Here is a 20,471-nt window from a genome sequence, read left to right as displayed (position 1 = left end):
AACCAGAAGGATTAGGACGATATTATCCTTAGATGGAATAAGGAATGACCGAAGATGGAAAGGTCCAATCGTTTCCATTGACGAAAAAAAGGCCACGTTGCTCAGTCGGAAGAGATGTGGGCGCGGTTCTTTGGGTTGGGCTTCTGTTACAATGAAAGATGTTAAATGAATAAATAATGGTATGCGAATAGAGCTAATGAAACGAAGATAGAGAAAAGATAAATAGATAGCATTAACTGATGGTTTGACACTTGGACTCTAAGAAAACGTAAATACTGAATACACAAATGAAAATATTGGGCTGCATTAAATTTTAACCGTTTTAAATTTACAAAGGAACAATTAACTATACGTAACGCAACAAAGAAATTAGTAACTCTACTACGACAAAACAACATTATTCTTAGTCTTGAGCTGTAAATAATAAATAAAAAACGACATCGTAAACTTTAACAAAACATTTATTAAAATACTCAATGAAATCTCTTAATGCTCACAAAATATATGCAAATAAAACGTAAAAACGTCAACCACAAAAACAAAAATTACACAATAATTATTTAAAAATGGTTAACAAATTGCATATACATTAGTGTATTCACCAACACAATAAAACCAACAAAATACGAAATGTAAAATGTAAGTGAACGAAAACCACTATTAACTCAAAAAAAAATAAACTGAAGTTACTCAAAAAAATAAAAAATCGATACTCTAAATAAAACTTATTCTTACCGTTCACTTACAACAAAAAAAGAAAGAGCTCTTTGTTTATATATAAATCTAATAATACTCAATAATAATATTCTAAAGATACTCAAAAAATTTACATGGTGAAATGTCTTTTATTTAAATATTAAAAATAAAAAACAAGTGACCGGCATATATGTAAATGTCACTATTAGCACTAAAAATGGGCTAAAACTGTAAGTCAATGAACTTATCCCACGGAAGAAACACAAACATAAAGTCCTTGCTCTGGACACGCGAGAAGACATCTCAATACTTCTAATAAAGAATGCGTAACTTACGTGAAACAGATGTAGAGGATGCCCTTAGAGGCATTCTTTATCTAGGCCAGGTCATTTACCCAGCGGCGAAGTCAAAATAGAAGGAACGACAAAGAATAGCTTTGGCCACAGTGTAATATGGATTCAGATACCAGCGATAGATGCTAGCTGGGACTTGGGCCAGGGACCAGCCCTGTGAACAAAATTAAGTATTCACAGCGAGTGTTCTATGAAGAAAAGAGGTTTTTTAACGAGTTACCATACTAGTCTGGGCTGGTCCATCACAAAACAACTAACGTTCACTACATGACTGAGACGGCTTAACTTACTGCCACAAAGTTTAACTCACGAATGCCAAGATATCTCAGATTTCTGCTTAAATAAGACTGACGGCTTGGGGTACGCGAGTTTGTCAACGGCCCCGAGAAACATCCAAAAAGAGCCTTAATAACATGCATCGGCATAGTCGTCAAATGTCTCAGAACTATAATTCTTCAATGAGTTATGGCTATTTAAGGGATTAAGTGTTAATGATTTTTTCCAGTTCTAGATACCCACGTTGAATGTGAAAACAGGCGGTTTATGGGGAATATGGCATTGGAACGCACATATGTTTTTCTGAGAAAAACACGCGGATATAGGTCCTAAGGGCTACAGGCAAATAAGTAGAAGCCGTGAAGGTATGGGGATCGAATTAAAATCTACACTGGGAAAACGTAAACGTTACAATGCAAACAACTACACAAAGAAATACAGCATAAAATACAAAGTAAAATAAGGGTGGTAAAAAACAATTTTATAAAGAAGAGTTTGAAAATCTGAGAAGCTATAACAAATCATGATAGCTTCAATATATGTCAAAAGACTACAGAATTACCGAAACTTCAAAGGCATCGGAAAGTGAAGGAGCCTTACATGCGCTGAATACATTGAAAGACGTCAAAGGAAGGCATCGGAAAAGAAGGAACCTTATAATATGCGCTGAATACATTGAAAGACGTCAAAGAGCCTGGCCCAGGCAAACTACCAGGCGAAATTAATGAAGCGAAACTTCTATACTGGTGTTGTATTAATTTTTCCAGTTTATTTACGGGACAAGGGGAGTCCGTTATTCAAGATGTATACTTTTAAATAAAATTTATTGCAAGGATTTTAACTACACGCGGATTTATGTACATAATTCTTAAGCATTATATTTCAGGCGAAAATTTAAAAAATAAATAATAAAAATTACTTTATTCAATTTCAAAAATATTATTTCATATTTTTTAAACATACAGAAAATATAGCATGAAGCTTCAGGCTAGTCTACAGTACCGCCTACTCTGCAATTTTTTAAACTTATTGAAGAGGAGGATGAATATGCTCTTAAGGTCTGCAATAGTCACTGGGCCCACCATTAAAAAAATTATTACCTTCCCCTTGAGACATTTTTATTCGACTATTCATGTCAAGTCAAACAATCTTTCTATTTCTGTAAATTTTCGGGAGGGGGGCGTTTCGTAAATGTACAAGTTTCTGAACTTTTGTGAGTCCGGCAACTGGAGTACCCCTAAAATTTGTCGGGCAATATTACCAGAAAATTCTAAGTATTTTTATCAAACAATCCTGCAAAAAAATCATCATTTATGACTGCATAGTGCGTCTCCATAGGGGGAGGAACCGCCCGCATCATGAAGAATCATAAAATTTATTCCCCCACAGCTGATTTTTGCAGGATTTTTTGATAAAAATATTTCCAATTACTGGTAGTATCGTCCGACAATTTTTAAGGTTGTTACAGTACCCTTAAAAATTTGTCGGACAATATTACTAGTAAATTGTAACTATTTTTATCAAACAATCCTGCAAGAATTCATCATTTATGGCTCCATAGAGGGGTGGGGAGGGGACGTACGCATAATCAAATTTATACCCTCACAGCTGAATCTTGCAGGATTTTTTGATAAAAATATTTACAATTAGGTAACTGGTAATATTGTCCGACAAATTTTTAAGGGTACTTTACTTAAACCTCTAATATGTACGAAACGCCCCGCTCCCGAAATTGTCCGAATTAGAAAAGTTGTCCAACTCGAATGACTGAATAAAAAAGTCTCATCAGGGATGTAATGAACAAAACAAGACTTGTCAAACATATATGAGAGGCTAAGATTAAAAAACAAGAAAACTGGTAACTTTGACCACGAGATGGAAGTCTGCAGTTGGAAAATTTTTAGAAACACAACACGGCAAGAAGCAAAAATAATGGTATACCATTTATATATGATCATAGAAATTCTATATCGTTTATCCAAGAATGGGAGTGATTTGATTATATTAGTATACCCCGCTCCTCCGCCAAAATTTTAAGTTTACAAACTTCAAGTTATACTTCTGCAGTATTATGTTTATATCTACAATATCTATAGGTATAGGTACAAACATATTCATTGAAAAAATAAGTTACTACAAATGATTTGGATGGGAAATAATTGTGAAAAGTAATTGTTTAAGTACCTAGCATCGGTATTTAGAGTACCTACCAAGGATCGGTATTCAGAGTACCTAATGAGGAAATAGATGAAGATGCACTCAGTAGAATATTATATAAAACAGCCGTGTATACCGGTTGTTGTTCTTCTGTTAATTATTATTATAATTTCTTTTAGTTATCACTTTGGTTTTTTAATTTTAATTTGGTTTTTAATTTTATTGATGTGTTTAATAAGTTAACTCCTCTAGTTCTCCGGATTAGATTTGTAACCCTGTCAGAATAAAGGTACTAGGATGAGAGGTATTAATTTCGAATTACATGGTAATCTATTTTGTTCTATTATTTTTTAGATTAGTCTTAATAATTGTTTGATTAGATCTGGTCCTTCGTACTATAGGAGTTCGTTTGGTATACTGTCCTCTCCTGGGGATTTTATTTCTTATTCTCCTTAATGCTTTCCTTGCCCCTCTCTTCCTAATGTTCATTGTTACTATGTTTGTCGTCACTTCTGGTATTGGCAGTTCATTATCATTACCTTTAGCAAATAGGTCTGCCCAAATTTCCTCCTGAGTGTGTCTCGCTGTAAGTTTGAATTTTTCTCATTACTCGTCAATAAAGAAGTTTTAAAGAGCTCCATTTTCGAACACATATGATATGGTAATACATATCCCTTTCGCATCCTCGGGCCGAACGGTCCTGCTTAAAAAGAGAGGAATCCATCCACTACCTTCCCCCTACACTTTTCCAACCTGGGAGTAATTTGTCCGGAGAGTTCCTGCGATAAAACGCACGCAGAATTGTGATAGATTTAAGAATAAGAGACAGAGACAGATTATAAAACAAGCGAGATATTTAAATGAAAGAAGGAGTCAAAAGAGAAAATCCTGACAAGATTGACGTTCCACCAAAAGTTAGGAAAAACTCAGTATTACCGGATTATCAAAACTACAGTGCTAATCCGGTTATGTAGCTGTACATATACAGAGTGAATGTTATGGGTATATGGTATGCTTCAATTATCTGAAAAACGGCTTACACGATTTTTACAGGTATTAGTGAGTAAAGGTCTTGTGATGCGGCCGATATTATTGTAGTATTTACATTGTTGTCAGATCTTCCGTTTTTCCGAAAATATAATGAAATTTCTTATTATAAGCGGAACACGTTGATATATTATGTTCCCTATAGCTAAATATCACAATTTTGGAGTTATTGCTATATTTATTGCAATAATTTTTTTAAACAAATTATAAAAATCAATTTTTTTGGCCCGGGCAGGCAATCACATCTATACGATCGAACAATCAATAGAAAAAGAATGGCCAAAAATAGATATGTCTATCTGGTTTTGTCGATCTTAAGAAAGACTATGACTCTATACCTAGAACGAAGCTATGAGAAGCAGTGGAAGACATCGAAGTTCCACGAGTATTAAAAAAAGCAATAAAATAACTCGGCAAGAATAACAAAGTAGCTTTCAAAAGGGGTACTAGAATATGCAGTCCGTCCATTTAAGAAGACAAAGGGCTGCTTCACATCTCTTACCCTTTTTAAAATATTCCTAGAAAACCCTGAAACCATAATACAATTAGTTTTGCTGACGACCAAATAGTGATCTCACAAGATGACGATGACGTTAGCTTTATGATGATAAAACTGGAACAAGAACCTACAAAAATGGAATAGAAATAAATGTAAAGAAAACTGAATACCTAACAACGGAGAATACAGAAATAAAAGAATAGGAAATAGGCGAAGGTAAACAAATTAAAGGGACAGACCAGTACAAGTATTTAGATTTTATAATATCAAACAAAGTAAAAACTGAAAAATATATAAAAAATAGACTAGGACAAACAAGACACTGCGCATACGAAAATTAAACCCGGTACTGTGAGATAAGAACATCAGCTAAAAACGAAAAGAAGAATATATAACCACCATGACAAGAAGTATCCTGACTTATGGTGGTGATAATTGGATAATAAATAAGAAAATCAAAAACAAAATAACAGCAACAGAGATGGAATTCCTAAGGAGAAGCTACAGTCTAACAAGAAGGGATAGAATAAATAACATAGAGATTAAGAAAAGAATGAGAGTGAACTCAGATAAAATAGATTAAATAGAACAGAAGAAATTGACCTGGTACGCGCATGTCAGACGAGCTGATAAAAAAACATTGGATAAATAAAATAATAAAGTGGAGTCCCATAGGAAAAAGGAAAAAAGGCAGATCTCGAAGATCTCTCACAGATGAAGTAGACGAAGCGATGAAAAGAATAAATCTACATGAAGGAGGCTGACAAAACAGAAATAACTGAAGAGAACGATTGAGTGAAGGAATACAGTGAAAACTGTGGAAATTATTAGTATATATAGAAATAAGTATAGCCAAGTAATTTATGCAAAAAACATTTTTTGGTGGAATGAACCACGTATTGCAGTCCTGTAAGAAAACTACGTTTTAATTCTGATTTCCATTGGGGGTTTAGCTGAATTAAATACGGAATGAGAAAGGCTTTCAGATTTTCCAATTCTTAATACTCAGCATTACACCACAATTACAAAGAAAGACGTAAAATATTGCATGTAATTATTTTCCCCAATAACTTACCAAATCCCAGTTATTATCTTTCGGATTTGGAGCCACTGGGATACTGGTTCAATGGTGACTTGGGGTAGTTATTGGATTATGAAAATTCTTAAATTACCATTCTAAGTATAACATTAACATATGAGTCCTGTTGGTGTCTGTTTGAACTATCAGTATCCAACTTTACATTTTGGTCATAACAAATACATAAAAATGTATTATATCCTTCTTGTTGTTCCTTAGTCCTCTTCCAATATCTTCCATTGATCACTATCTTAGCAACACACTCCCAATTTGTTACAGCTATTTTCTGATGTCATCTACCCGCCTCGTCTGTGTTCTTCCTATTGGTCGTCTACTTTTGTGAAGCCTCGAATGTTGTATTGTGGCATTCCAGCGTTGGTCTGTTTATCCAGCAGTGTGTTTTGCAAAGCTCCATTTTAAGTTTGACAATTTTTGTTGTGATATTTTCGACTTTTGGTTTTAGTCTTATCCAGTCGTGCTTCCTTATATCTGACAAGTGTATGCCTAACATTGCCGTTTCCATTGTCCTTTTTGTTGTAGCTAGTTTATTTAAATTTAACTTGGTTAGCATTCAGATTTGACATCCATATGTCACAAGAGGGAGGATGCACTGGTTGAACACTTTGCTACTCAAGTATCGAGGTATTTTGCGGTTCTTAAGTATCCAGTTGACTTTTCCAAATCTTGCACAGGACAGTCTTATCTTCTAATTATTTATACACTTTGGTTGCCTTTGTCAAGTTTACATTGTCAAGATACATCCTTGGACTTTTTCTGTTCCACTAAAAAAAATTTTGTTTTGCTGGAATGAATCACGTATTGCAAAAATATGGATTTTGTTAAATTGGCAACTCTATGGATCATATACCAATTGCTTTCGTTAACACAATATTCGGTTTCTATACAGATAGGGTAATTTACATCAAAGATCATAATAACAAACTAATAGGACCTCGAACCTACCACAAGGCTCGGTATTATCACCAATTTTATCCAATCTGTACACCTCTGACATACATAAGATGCAAATAAACAACATCATATTTAATATCATACAATATGCGGATGACTTTTGTATCTATACGGAAAGCAAGAAATATGAAAACGGTATGCAAAACCTAAGTATTGTGTGTAGTTCCCTCTTTCCATGGTTCTTAGAGAACGGCTTAAATTTATCAATTAACAAATCAGCAGTATCTGTCTTTACAAGACACAACCTTCCTATAAACTAAGATGTATTACTTAATCAATCTTTCACATTTAAAAATAATGTCAAATATCTGGGCCTCATTCTGGACAAAAAACTAACTTGGAAACAACGCATACAATATATGCTCGAAAGATGTAACAAAGGTAGTAATTTCCTTAGAATGACAACTAGAGTGTGGTGGGGCTGCGATTTTTAGTTTTGTAGAGCTTATATACGATCCATTATAGATTATGGTGCTACTCTCTACGGTTCTGCTTCCAAAAACCTTTTATGAAAAATTGACGTTTTCCAAAATTCTGCGTTGAGAATCTGTTTAGGTGCTATGAGATCTACTCCTATACAACCAATACATGTTGAAGCTTCTGAGCCTCCTTTGGAGATTAGAAATTTACTAAGGAAAAAATGGGTACTCAAAACATACTCTACAAATTTAGAATTATTTTCCTGTATATTATGTCAAACGAATCAGATCTTACTCCAAAAAACCATCTCCGCCTTTATGCACTGCATTACAGAACAATCCTATTTTTTCAAAGGAATTGAACACAGTAGACAAAAGACTACTTTGCTGTCTTCCATAAAACTGATGTAATAATACCCACATACAACGAAAACAACATAATCAGCAACAATATCCTGAAATCTATTTTGAACTGCTACAGGGATGCCACAGTTATATACACAGATGCATCTAAATCAAGAGAAGGGACTGGCTGTGCTTATTTGTTTCCCTCAGGAGGTTTCGAAATCAAGTACAAACTTCCCAATGAGTTTTCAATTTTCTCTGCGGAATCATTGGCCATACTCGAAGCGTTGAAATATGTTAAAAACTCCTTTACTAAAAAACGTTAATTCTTTCAGAGTGCCTATCAGTTTTACAGAATATCAAAAATACTTTTTTGCCCAAAACATTTAGTGATCCTTACATATTTTTAATAAAGGATATGTTAAAGCATTTAGAAGACTCTGGCTTCAATATAAAATTTATTTGGGTTAAGGCACATATTGGACTCAGAGATAATGAATATGTAGACTACTTAGCTAAATCCAGTATAACGTCAGGCACTTTATTGTCATAATCTTTATGTGTATCAGATGTTATTACTATTTTTAAAAGAAACCAACTATCGATATCGAAAGATCAATTGAATCTTTACTGCTTAACAAACCCCACAAGATACACCACTTTACAACCAATATTTCCACAAAGTACTTGGTTTAAGAGTTTTAAAACTCCACGTAAATATATAACAATTATAAATCGACTACGTTTTGGGCATACTTGCTATCCAAGCCATTTATATAAAATAAATGTAATTGAAGACGATAATTGTAAACATTGTAGAAAACAGGGTGATCTTGATCATATCTTTTTTGAATGTACTAAGTTTCAACAGCATTCAAAATCTCGGTATAAAAATTTATTTAAACTTAATATGCATGCACCATTCAGTATCCACTCTCTTTTGGCTACAGGTTCACAACAAATACAGTCGGAAAAATGAAAGAATACCCACGAACTAACATATAAAATACGCTGTATTTTCCTGTCACCGACTCACAAAGAAAATTGTCCGGTGCAAGTACATGTAACAATAATTATTACATCTAGTTGAGCTGGCCAATTTTTTGTGTGACACGGTGACAGGAAAATACAGCGTGTTTTATGTGTTCGTTCATGGATATTCTTTCATGTTTCCTACTGTATACAATATCATTATAGATTTCTTGTCAGATACACGCACGGTCCTATAAGATTTGTACGCAGGCATGAAATTTTTTATGATTTAAGTTCAGATTTGCATCCTTTTTAAATGTTTTATCACTTTATCAGAGATCCATCATTGTTTTTAGATTATTATTGTATTGTATTATTTACTGTATTACTATTTTGTTTGTTTAATTTTGTATTAGAGGTAGGATTGTATATTCTTTATTGCAACTGGCTGAATGACTAATGTCTATGTCATTAAATAAAAAAAAATTATATGGATCGAATAAATATACACCCAATATTGATTAGATATAGACACACTAGAGCTACATGTCCCCTAAATCATATGGTTGTTTGAACTATCATCCAACTTTATATTTTGATCATACCAAATAAATAAATATGCATTATAATAAAGTCAAAATCAGGGAATAACTATTACACAGGGAAGCAACTGAAGAAATAAAAGAGCGCTATAGATAAAGTACAAAGAAAAATAATAACAGATAAAAAAGTATGTCAGAAAAAATAACAGAAATTACGTAAATGATATGACAGAAACAGCTGCGCAAGAAAACGATCTAAGAATACAATATACCAAACCTAAATTTAACAGAAAAACACTAAAAAGTAGTAAACAAATAAAAAAAAACAATGAAATATATTAAGCCAAAATAGTATAAACAGAGTGTAAATGACGATTCTGAAACCATCAGGACTACTGACGAAATACATCAACCTAATCAGATTATTCTACAAGAGATACAGAACCAGAGTTGAACATGCGGGAGCAATGGTAGAAGATGTAGCTATACAAAGCGAAGTTAAAATAAAGATTAGTACTGTCAAAGACACTATTACTGATAATAATAAATTGGATCATTGGGAAAATAAACGATAAGAAACAGGTATCAGGTGGAAACTGCACAACCGGTTGGAGGATTTAAAGCTCGCAGATGACATTTGTCACTTAACCAAACATAGCAGTCATATGTAGAAGAAGATCGACAAGCTTGCAAAATACTCTAATGTAAAGGGCCTTAAAAAATACAAAAAAAAAAACGAAACTAAAAAGGAAGACCGGATAATATCTGGAGAAGAACTTTAACAAGAGATCATGAAAGAATTGGCCTGAGATGGAGAGGGATCAAACAAAGAACAAGAAATATAAAGCAATAGAAAATACTTGTAGAGGAAATTTAGAAGGAATAAAATAGAAGCGCATGCATTGATCTATCCAATCATCCATGCTCCACTTTTGACTAGGCCACACCTACATTGGATCCGTATTTCTCCGATCCGATCCAATCCGATATAGACCGATTTTCCGGCGAGGGTGCCTACATTGATTCCGTTAACTTCCGACCACCGACTACCGACAATGACTTCTGATGAAGATGTGTTAATGTATTGGCTGTTGTTGGAAAACAATGGATGCATAAATTTAATAAAGACAGATTTTTAGGAAAATTTAATATAAACAAAGATCTACATAACTATTAACTATCCTGATAAATTTAAGATCCTATTATTTCGTCACAAGAATGTAAAATAATTTATGAGAAAAGAAAAAATACATTGATTTATTACAAAATAGCCTTGTGTTGGCACGTATTAAAAAATATTCTCATATATAAAGATATAGTAACACATTATGTAATAGGTAGTATAATAATTATACTTCCGGTTTTATCACAAATTGATCAGTAATAAACTTCGGTTCTCTTTGTAAGGTTTTATCCAAGATTATTTTGGCCATTTCAAAGACACATAGTACCCGTTAGAATTTTATAACCAAAGTGAAATTGACCATCCCAATAAAACTATTTACCTAGAGGGACAGAAATAGGAAACAATAACTGTTTCCTATTCTGTGCTAGAGGTATAGTCTGTTCGCTAAACTCAGACACAACTGGCTAATGATTTTAGTAGGTATTTTTTTGTTTTTTGCCAAAATTGGCAAAATTACTAACTATTTAGTAATTATTAACTATTTAGTAATTATTTTTTTTGCCAATTTTACTAAATTGGCAAAATTACTTGCTAAAATCACTAGCCAGTTGTGTCTGAGTTTAGCGAACCGACTATATTAAATTTTATACCTATAAATAAAGAAATTTTGTAACCCTTATATTCAAGACAACATTATAAAATGTCTATATTGTAGAGACACATATTACAAAATTAAATATTAAGATTTGGAAGCTATTTATTGTTGATTTATTTCATGAAATAGTTAAAACAAAAAATTAAATTACTTATATGCAAAAACCGGAATGAAACCAAACACTTCTCGATCTGAATATTAGAAGCTACTCCCGACGTCGGCCGATATCGGATCTGATCTGATCTGATCTGATCGGATCGGAAAAAACGGATCCAATGTAGGTGCCGTCATTTAATACCATGAGTTTATTTTTTAATCAGACGTCGGATGGCGGCGGATCTGATATGATCTGATAGGATCGGAGAAAAACGGATCCAATGTAGGTGCGGCCTAAGAAACGCAAGAGAGCCTAATACTCCATAAGAAGCGAAGGCATTAGAGTGAGAGAGAGATACACACACAGAGAGAGAAAGAGAGAGAGAGAGAGAGAGAGAGAGAGAGAGAGAGAGAGAGAGAGAGAGAGAGAGACATCACACAAAATAGCGTAATTTAGGAATATAATATAAGAATGGCCACTTAAAAATATTAATATGTTTATAACAATAACTAATATCAGGTAAAAAGAATAAAAATGCACATTGTAATTACCCACCTAATTTATAGAAAAACATAAACAGAAACCAAACAACTACATACCTGTGCCTGAATATCAGCAAAGCTTGGATTTCGGAAAAGCATACCCAAGCACAAGTCTAGTAGTGGATCGCGAACAGGTAGCGGAAAAGAAAACGCACCTTCAAAAACAGAAGACTAAAACAAATAAAACAAACAAATCGATAAAATATTGACAAATTTGAAGTAGCTAGGAACTACCTGTATCTCAGTATTGGGTAAACTGAACGGTTTTCGAAACAGCCCACCCCGGAAAAAGTCTACCAGTGGATCACGAGTGGGCTGCGGCATAGACACAGCCACTTCAGAAATAGAAAACTAAAACATAAACAAAAATGATAAAAAAAAACTTAAAATTAGAGAAAGTCAATAGACACACAATACTGTCATACACACAAAATAAACATACCATACGTCCTTTGAACAATCGTTGGATTGGAAAGTAAAGGGAATAAAAATAGATGAAAAATGAAAAACACCTAATCAATTTCAGTTTTGTCAATATAGGCCAGGGTAATAAGACAAAAATATACCCTGTTCGTGACACTTCAGCAGCCAGGGTACTGAAGCGTTTTTTCGACAGGTAATACCTATAGGAACAAATTGTAAGAATTATAACTATTTCCTGGGTAGGATCTGGCGGCCATTTTTATTTACAAACAATTAACTGTCAAAAAATGGCATTTCCCCATTTTTTTCAAATCAATGAAAAGGATTGAAACTTACGATTTTTTTAGTACAAATATCTTCGAGATTATGGAAAGAGCTATAAAATGACGTATTGCAAAGTTTGATATACTCATTTACTGTTAATATATTTAAGAAAAAAGTCGGAATTGCAAAAAAAAATATTTTCGCAATAACTGTTGTAAAAATTAGTGTACAGCTTTGAAATTTTTGTCAAATGAGGGTCCTTTGGTGCTTAATATGTGATAAAAATTGCAAAGTGATTTATTTAATTGTTTAAATTTTATTCAAATTGTTTATCTTAGAGAACATTTTTTTGCAATAACATAAGTCAGAAAAAAATGATGTTACGACCATTCCACAGATGACAAATGAAAGAGCATGAGCTACATTTTCAACATGGTTTAAAAAAGTGAATAAAAAAAGAATGTGTGTGTACTTTGTACGCACGTAAGAAGTTATACTTACATTAAATGATTTCTTAAAAATAAATATAGTTTAAACAGTTTGTTTTATTTTTTTTAAACACCAAACTAATTTTGTGCTTACTGCTTTCAAAAAGATAAAAAAAAGTATAGGATTGCACTGGTTTCGAACTCAAGACCTCTCGATCTCTGGTCGAATGCTATACCAAATACGCTACGAGGACTGTGTCTGTATCGGTTCGAACGTAACTAATGAAAATTCACGGTAACAAACAGACAAGGTGATGTATAATAAATATACAATAAAATGTTTTAATAATACTCATCTTACTCCTGAAGAAGACAAATCCAAAGACACAAAAATTATAATAAATATATTTACTAAAAACACTAATATATTCTTTTCACACATTTTCTTGCACTGATATATTTATACATAACTATAGAAAGATTTAGCAACTAAACGACATACTGTCTGTGTGCGCATGCGCGCAGTATTATGAAATTTTAATAATAATAATAAATAATCAATAATTATGCAAATTTTTCTTTATAAACTTTTTGAATAACTTTTTCCAAAAAAATTAAATTTGTTACCCTGTTTTAAGTGCACAACTACCGAGTACTGTTATTTATATCATAATTGATAAAAAATTGTAATAAATTTATTTAATTTCTTATCATAACAAAATAAAAAGTTTATAAGGAAAGATTTACGATACTTTTGCATATTTATTTATTACTAATAAATGCATTTTTTATTCACTTTTTTTAAACCAAGTTAAAAATATAGCTCATGCTCTTTCATTTGACACCGGTGGAATGGTTCTAACGTCATCTTTTTCTGACTTATGTTATTGCAAAATAGAATTCTCTCTGGGATAAACAATTTGAATAAAATTTAAACAATTGAATGAATCGCTTTGAAATTTTTATCACATATTAAGCACCTAAGAACCATTATTTGACAAAAACTTCAGAGCTGTACACTAATTTTTACAACAGTTATTGCGAAAATAATTTTTTTGCGATTCCAAACTTTTTTCGCAATTATATTAACAATAAATGAGTATATCAAACTTTGTAAAACGTCATTTTAAAGCTATTTCCATAATCTCGAAGATATTTGTACTAAAAAATCCATAAGTGTCCCTGTTTTCCATTGATTTGAAAAAAAAAGTGAAAAATGTCATTGTTTGACACTTAATTGTTTATAAATTAAAATGGCTGTCAGATCCTACGCAGGAAATAGTTATAATTTGCTCTTATAGTTATTACCTGTCGAAAAAACCCTTCAATACCCTGGCTGTTCAAGTGTTATGGAAAAAACCTCATTACCCTGGACTAATAATACAGTCAATAAAACTGAAGAATTAGGGACATCAGAAGAGATGGTGCAACAAAAATATGTGTAAGATTAAAATGATGGCAACAAGTACCTAGCTGCAAGTACCCCCCGCTAAGATATAGGCAAAATGCTCTTAATCCAAGCATTCGCTTTTTTTCATTTTTTACATCCTATGTGATTAAAAAATAAACCTCAGCATAATTTTAGCCCAATTAGTTAAAATATGGAAAAGCGCAGCTGACATAGGTACAAAATTTACAAACTAGGTACTAAAAAACATATGGCAAAAGGAAGAACCACTAATGGAATGAAATTGCAAGAAAAGCATTTCTAAAAATGAAAAAAATGTTTATTAATCCAGACCTTCCTCGGGAGTTGAGAATAAGAGCCTTAAGATGCTACGTGTTCTCGACTTTGTTTGCTGAATGGAAAGCTGGACACTAAAAGTAAACAATATAAAGAGGTGTTGGAAGCATTTGAGATATTGTGCTATAGAAGGATTTTGAAAATATCATGGATCCAACGAGTTACGAATCCAGAAGTGTTACGAAGGCTATAAAAGGATTGCGAGTTGATAAAGAACATCAAAACAAGAAAGATGGAATATTTGGACCACATTTCTATAGGTGCGTAATATGAGATGTTAAGGCTCATAATTCAGGGAAAAATTAAGGGGAAAAGATCCATAGGTAGAAGAATATTTTCCTGGCTGAGAAACTTAAGAGAGTGGTATAGTTGCAGCTCAGTAGATCTTTTCAGAGCAGCCGCCAATAAGGTACGGATAGCTGTGATGATAGCCAACCTCCGATAGGAGAAGGAACTACAAGAAGAAGAAGGCACTACAGAAAACGTCAAAAACGAGTTAGCAAGAACTTATAACAATATCATAGAAGAATACCAGTATGGCTTTCGAAAAGGGAGAAGGACTATAGACATCTTTACTTTAAGTGAAATACAAGCTGAGAATCATGAACATAATAAACCGACAATGGCTTCTTCTTCTTAAGGTGCCGAGACCGCTTGCCGATCTTTGGCTCTCATGTTGCCCAGCATACTAACAAGCATTGTTTTACTTACTGCCGACAATGGCACTCTTTAATATATTTTAAGCAAGGTTTTCATAGAATAAAAAATATATACTTCTGGCCAAAAAAATCGGGACATCTTAAAAATGGGTCGTTTTTGATGTCTCAAATCCCCTAAACCTGTTGTCCGATTTTAGTGATTTTTTTAATATGTTATAGCCTTACACTGTTACTAATAAAACACTCGTATTCTAAGGTTATTCCGTATTTATATCTAGAATAGTTATTCTAAGTATAAGGTAGATATAGTACGAAAATATTTTGTTACTAATAAACTCGATATAGGTTAGATATAAGTATTCCAACTTTATTCCGAAATAATAGTTTGGCAACGTCGCAATCTTCTGTACAAATACATAGAACAATGATATTATATTGTGTCAAATATGTCAATTTTGATTTTTCTCTGTAACTGACAAACCAAATTAACCTAGGCGAAAAGTTTTTTTTAAATTCGTGTAAAAATACCAGCTTTTCAAATACCAAAGTAGATTATTCTCTGTAGTCCACAGTCAATATTAACAGAGTTATTCAAATTGTTTATAAGCCAAACTTGACTCTACTTTTGTAAAATGTTTTCGGAATGATAAAAATAAGTCTTTATTGATTTTTTTAAATACGTTTAAAATACCAGTATTCTTCTGTCATAATATGGTTTCCACAGAATTGCTGTAATCATTACTATTTTCTAAACAATAACATTGCAACAAAAGCTCTTTGGAATAAACAAAGTGAATAAAATTTAAACTAATTGACGAACTATTGACTTAATAGGTGATTCACTTATTTGAATTTGATATTGCATGAGAAGTTGAGTAAAACAGTCCATATAATGCACAAAAAATTTCAAGATGATTCGTCAATTAGTTTAAATTTTATTCAATTTGTTTACTCCTAGGAACTTTTTTGAAATGTTATTGTTCAGAAAATAATAATGATACAGCAGTTCTGTGGAAACCATATGAAAGAAGAATACTGGTTAACACTTTTATCTATGCTGGTATTTTAAAGGTATTTAAGAAAGTCAATAAAAACTCATTTTTATTATTCCGAAAACTTTTCGCCTAGGTTAATTTAGTTTGTCAGTTACAGAGAAAAATCAAAATTGACATATTTGATACAACATAAATATCGTTGTTCTACGTATTTGTGCAGAAGATTGCAATGTTGCCAAACTATTATTTAGGAATAAAGTGGGAATACTTATATCTAACTTATACCGAGTTTATTAGTAACGAATTATTTTCGTACTATATCTACCTTATACTTAGGGTAACTATTCTAGATATAAATACGAAATAACCTTAGAATACACTTTGACAACTAGTCATGTTTTTCATCAATACAGAGTGTGTCTAAATAAGTGCGACAAACTTTAAGGGGCAATTCTGCATGAAAAAATAATGACAGTTTGATTTATAAACATATGTCTGCAAATACTCAGTTTCCGAGATACCGGATGTTAAATTTTTCCTTACACACTGACGATTTATTTATTGCTCTAAAACCGGTTGATATGTACAAATAAAATCGGTGCGTTGTACGGGTCATATTATACGGGTCATATTACCCGGTCATATTACCTGTATGCACGCCAATGGCGAATATAAAATTTTCAGTTTTATGTCAAAAAATGTGAAATAACTACCCCTTAAAACCTACCAAATTTCATTTGCACATCTCAAGCGGTTTTAGAGCAATAAATAAATCGTCAGTTTGTAAGGAATAATTCAACATCCCATATCTCGGAAACAATGCATTTGCGGACATATGTTTATAAAGCAAACTGTCATTATTTTTTCATGCAAAACTAACCCTTAAAGTTTGTCGCACTTATTTAGAAACACCCTGTATCGATGAAAAACATGGCTAGTTGTCAAAGTGCCTAACGTTTTCAGTATTTATCCTAAGTGAATAAGTCAAAAATCAGAATGTTAAGAAAGGCTAAGGCTACAATTGAGTTTTAATTTCAATATTTTTTAAATGCTAGAATATGAACCACAGGGTGTTACGAACTTTCAGGAAAAACACAGTCTTATTGTTAAACTCTGTATACAATAACATTTACCTGTTCAGCAACACTATTACTACATCCATACTCTTAGAGAATAAGGCTATAACATATTAAAAAAATCACTTAAATCCGACAGGTTTAGGAGATTCGACACATCAAAAATGACCCATTTTAAGGTGTCCCGATTTTTTTGGCCAGGAGTGTATATAAAGCATTAAAAAATCTAAAATTTACCGAAAATAATATGAATGATAAGCTAACACTTACGAAAACAGAAAATAAAGTGAGGGAAAATAATAACCTAACATAAAAATTTAAATGAGGGTAGTACGACATACGACAACATCTGATGTCAATTATTGTTATTTAATATAGTATTGGTATTGGAGATGGTAATAAAAGAGGCTTATATTAACAGATCAACAAACAAATAGTTAGAAGGATTGTAAAAGGAGCCTAATATAATTATTGCAGTACAAAGAATACAACGACTTGATGGTTAGGACATATCTAAAGAATGGCCCAAGCTAGAACGCCAAAAATCTTGTTAAGGGCTACAATAGGTGGAAAAAAGAAATAAAAAATGTCTAGGACCAGACAGAGTCATGAAGTTAATGACGAACTGAGGTACCTCTATGTAAGCAATTGAAAAGAAAAAGCGAAAAACAAATAGGAATGGAGGAAGATTGTAAACCAAGCAGTTAGCCTGTTTGCTCGAAGTGTTAATATATTATTATAAATTCTTACAAAAAAAATAGCTTTAAATACTTACAACAAATTTGAACATCATCTTGAAACGATAACAACTTGTACAGTTTATTCTCAAAAAAACCTTATTTAGAAATGTATTTTGATAATTTATACTATATCGCAGATCTCGAAAACACGATAAAGCTCATTATATCGCCGAAAGGAAGTACGAAAATTGGTATTTTTAACTTTTATCGGAACACAAATAGTTTTATCGTAACTGTTGTTATATAAAATAGTTACTGGAAAATTTTAGAAGGTTGTTGCTCTCAGGGCCGTGCCGTGCTATGATCGCGAGGCCGTCGCATCAGGCGGCATCACAAAGGGGGCGGCATAATTAGCAAAATAAAAAAAAATGTCAGATTGTGTAAAAATGCTGTCATAAACTATAGAAAAAATGAAAACTTACAGACAATGTGGCTAATGACCAAATGAAAATTTAATGCAATTGCAGAAAATTTTGATATAAGTTCCGAATTTCTAGCTGAAAATGAAATTCGAGCCAGAAGAAAAAAACGTTTATTTGACTACGAAAAATCTGTGGACGAGCCCTTACCAGATGAAAATAAATTTAAAATAAATTTATTCATCTATATTTTAGACACTGCCGTTAATTCACCCGTGTTGATCTGCCCCCCCCCCCCACTTGCCAAAATCAAAAAACAAATAGCCCTGATTTATGAGCTATTTATGAGCTCTCATATTCCGCAAACTAAAATTTTTGAGCTCGTTCCACTGAGCAGGAATTTGATACTTTAGTGGGGGGGGGCTGAGTCAGCCCTCCCCACTAAAAAATTTGTTATATAATGTGATTAAAATAAATCAATACTTTTTGAGTTATTAAAGATCAAATATTTTAATTTTTGTGAAAGAAAATGCATGCTTTAAAGCGAGAGAGAGAGAGAGGGACATACTTTATTGATACAATGTTCCAAAAGACCATCGACCGAAGTCTTTCAGCCAGGCCTTTAAAGCGATTTTTCATAAATAACTCAAAAACTGTAAGTTTTTACAAAAAAGTGTTCATCACTAAAATTCAAGCTAATAAAAAATATAATAAATTACTTACTTGAAAAACCCTTTAATGTTAATTTAAAGTAAGTTATTGGTAATTAAATGTATATTGTTTCTGCGATTATTCAAATCTAAGGATTCAAGCTTAAATAACGGGAAAGAGATGCATTTTATAACACTAAGGTACTAAATACTTGTCAAAGTACTTAGAAATACCTATCAAAAATGAGCTCCAGAAAAAGTTGATAGCATCAAAATCCGCTCACCAATTTTCGTGAAAATGAATGGAGATTTACCGAAATCGAAAGTCATAGTTGATTTTTACCTTCAGTGACTGCACTATAGAAAGAAAATGGCAATTCAATAATTGAGATGCGTATATTTTGCGAGCTCATAAATTATTAAACGATATCTGGTCGCCAAATAATTTATTTAAATTATTTTAAATACAACTCTCGTAAGTCGGGAATATGGGATAGTTTTCTTGCGAAGGGGTTGTAGCTCTATAATCGAAAGGCGTGTGATTTAAGAGTTTATTCTTAGAATATAAGCTATACGAATTAAACTACTATTAACTTTTTTGTAAAATAACACTGTTACTAATAAAACACTCGTATTCTAAGGTTATTCCGTATTTATATCTAGAATAGTTATCCTAAGTATAAGGTAGATATAGTACGAAAATAATTCGTTACTAATAAACCCGGTATAAGTTAGATATAAGTATTCCTACTTTATTCCGAAATAATAGTTTGGCAACGTTGCAATCTTCTGCACAAATACGTAGAACAACGATATATTGTGTCAAATATGTCAATTTTGATTTTTCTCTGTAACTGACAAACCAAATTAACCTAGGCGAAAAGTTTTCGGAATGATAAAAATGAGTGTTTATTAATTTTTTAAATACGTTTAAAATACCAGTATTCTTCTTTCATATGGTTTCCACATAATTTCTGTATCACTATTATTTTCTGAACAATAACATTGCAAAAATAGTTCTTATGGGTAAACAAATTGAATAAAATTTAAACTAATTAACGAATCATCTTGAAATTTTTTGTGCATTATATGGACTGTTTGACTCAACTTTTCATGCAATATCGAATTTAAATAAGTTAATTACCTATTAAGTTTTCTAAAAACCTTACACCATCTTTAGAAAACCGATATTTAATTCTGAATTCCTTATCAGTGTACTGTGAAAAGGGATTTATTCTATCTTTGAGAAGTTTCCTTTTTCGTGTATTTTCTATCATGTTAATTAAATTATCAACTTCTTCGAAAGCCGCAATACCCCTTAAACACATTTTTTTATTATTTAATTACTCACAAAACA

The 20,471-nt window shown here is 32.2% G+C and overlaps 1 protein-coding gene across 1 annotated transcript in view; it reads right to left on the bottom strand.

Annotated features, from left to right (window-relative positions):
• The window catches only part of LOC126888482 (uncharacterized), a 36,196-nt gene extending 17,939 nt beyond the window's left edge, over window positions 1-18,257 (bottom strand). Inside the window, exons 1-3 of the mRNA XM_050656815.1 lie at window positions 18,141-18,257; window positions 12,011-12,127; window positions 11,834-11,947 (exon numbers count right to left, since the gene is read on the bottom strand). Of these exons, the coding sequence (XP_050512772.1) occupies window positions 11,834-11,947; window positions 12,011-12,127; window positions 18,141-18,158 (249 nt within the window). The 5' untranslated portion in view covers window positions 18,159-18,257. The remainder of the gene's footprint in view (window positions 1-11,833; window positions 11,948-12,010; window positions 12,128-18,140) is intronic.
• Between the last annotated feature and the right edge of the window lie 2,214 nt (window positions 18,258-20,471).

Source organism: Diabrotica virgifera, chromosome 7, assembly GCF_917563875.1.
Source record: "Diabrotica virgifera virgifera chromosome 7, PGI_DIABVI_V3a".
In the NCBI taxonomy this organism is placed as follows: Eukaryota; Metazoa; Arthropoda; class Insecta; order Coleoptera; family Chrysomelidae; genus Diabrotica; species Diabrotica virgifera.
Note: the sequence above shows the minus strand (reverse complement) of the source record. Positions and strands in the feature narration are given on the sequence as shown.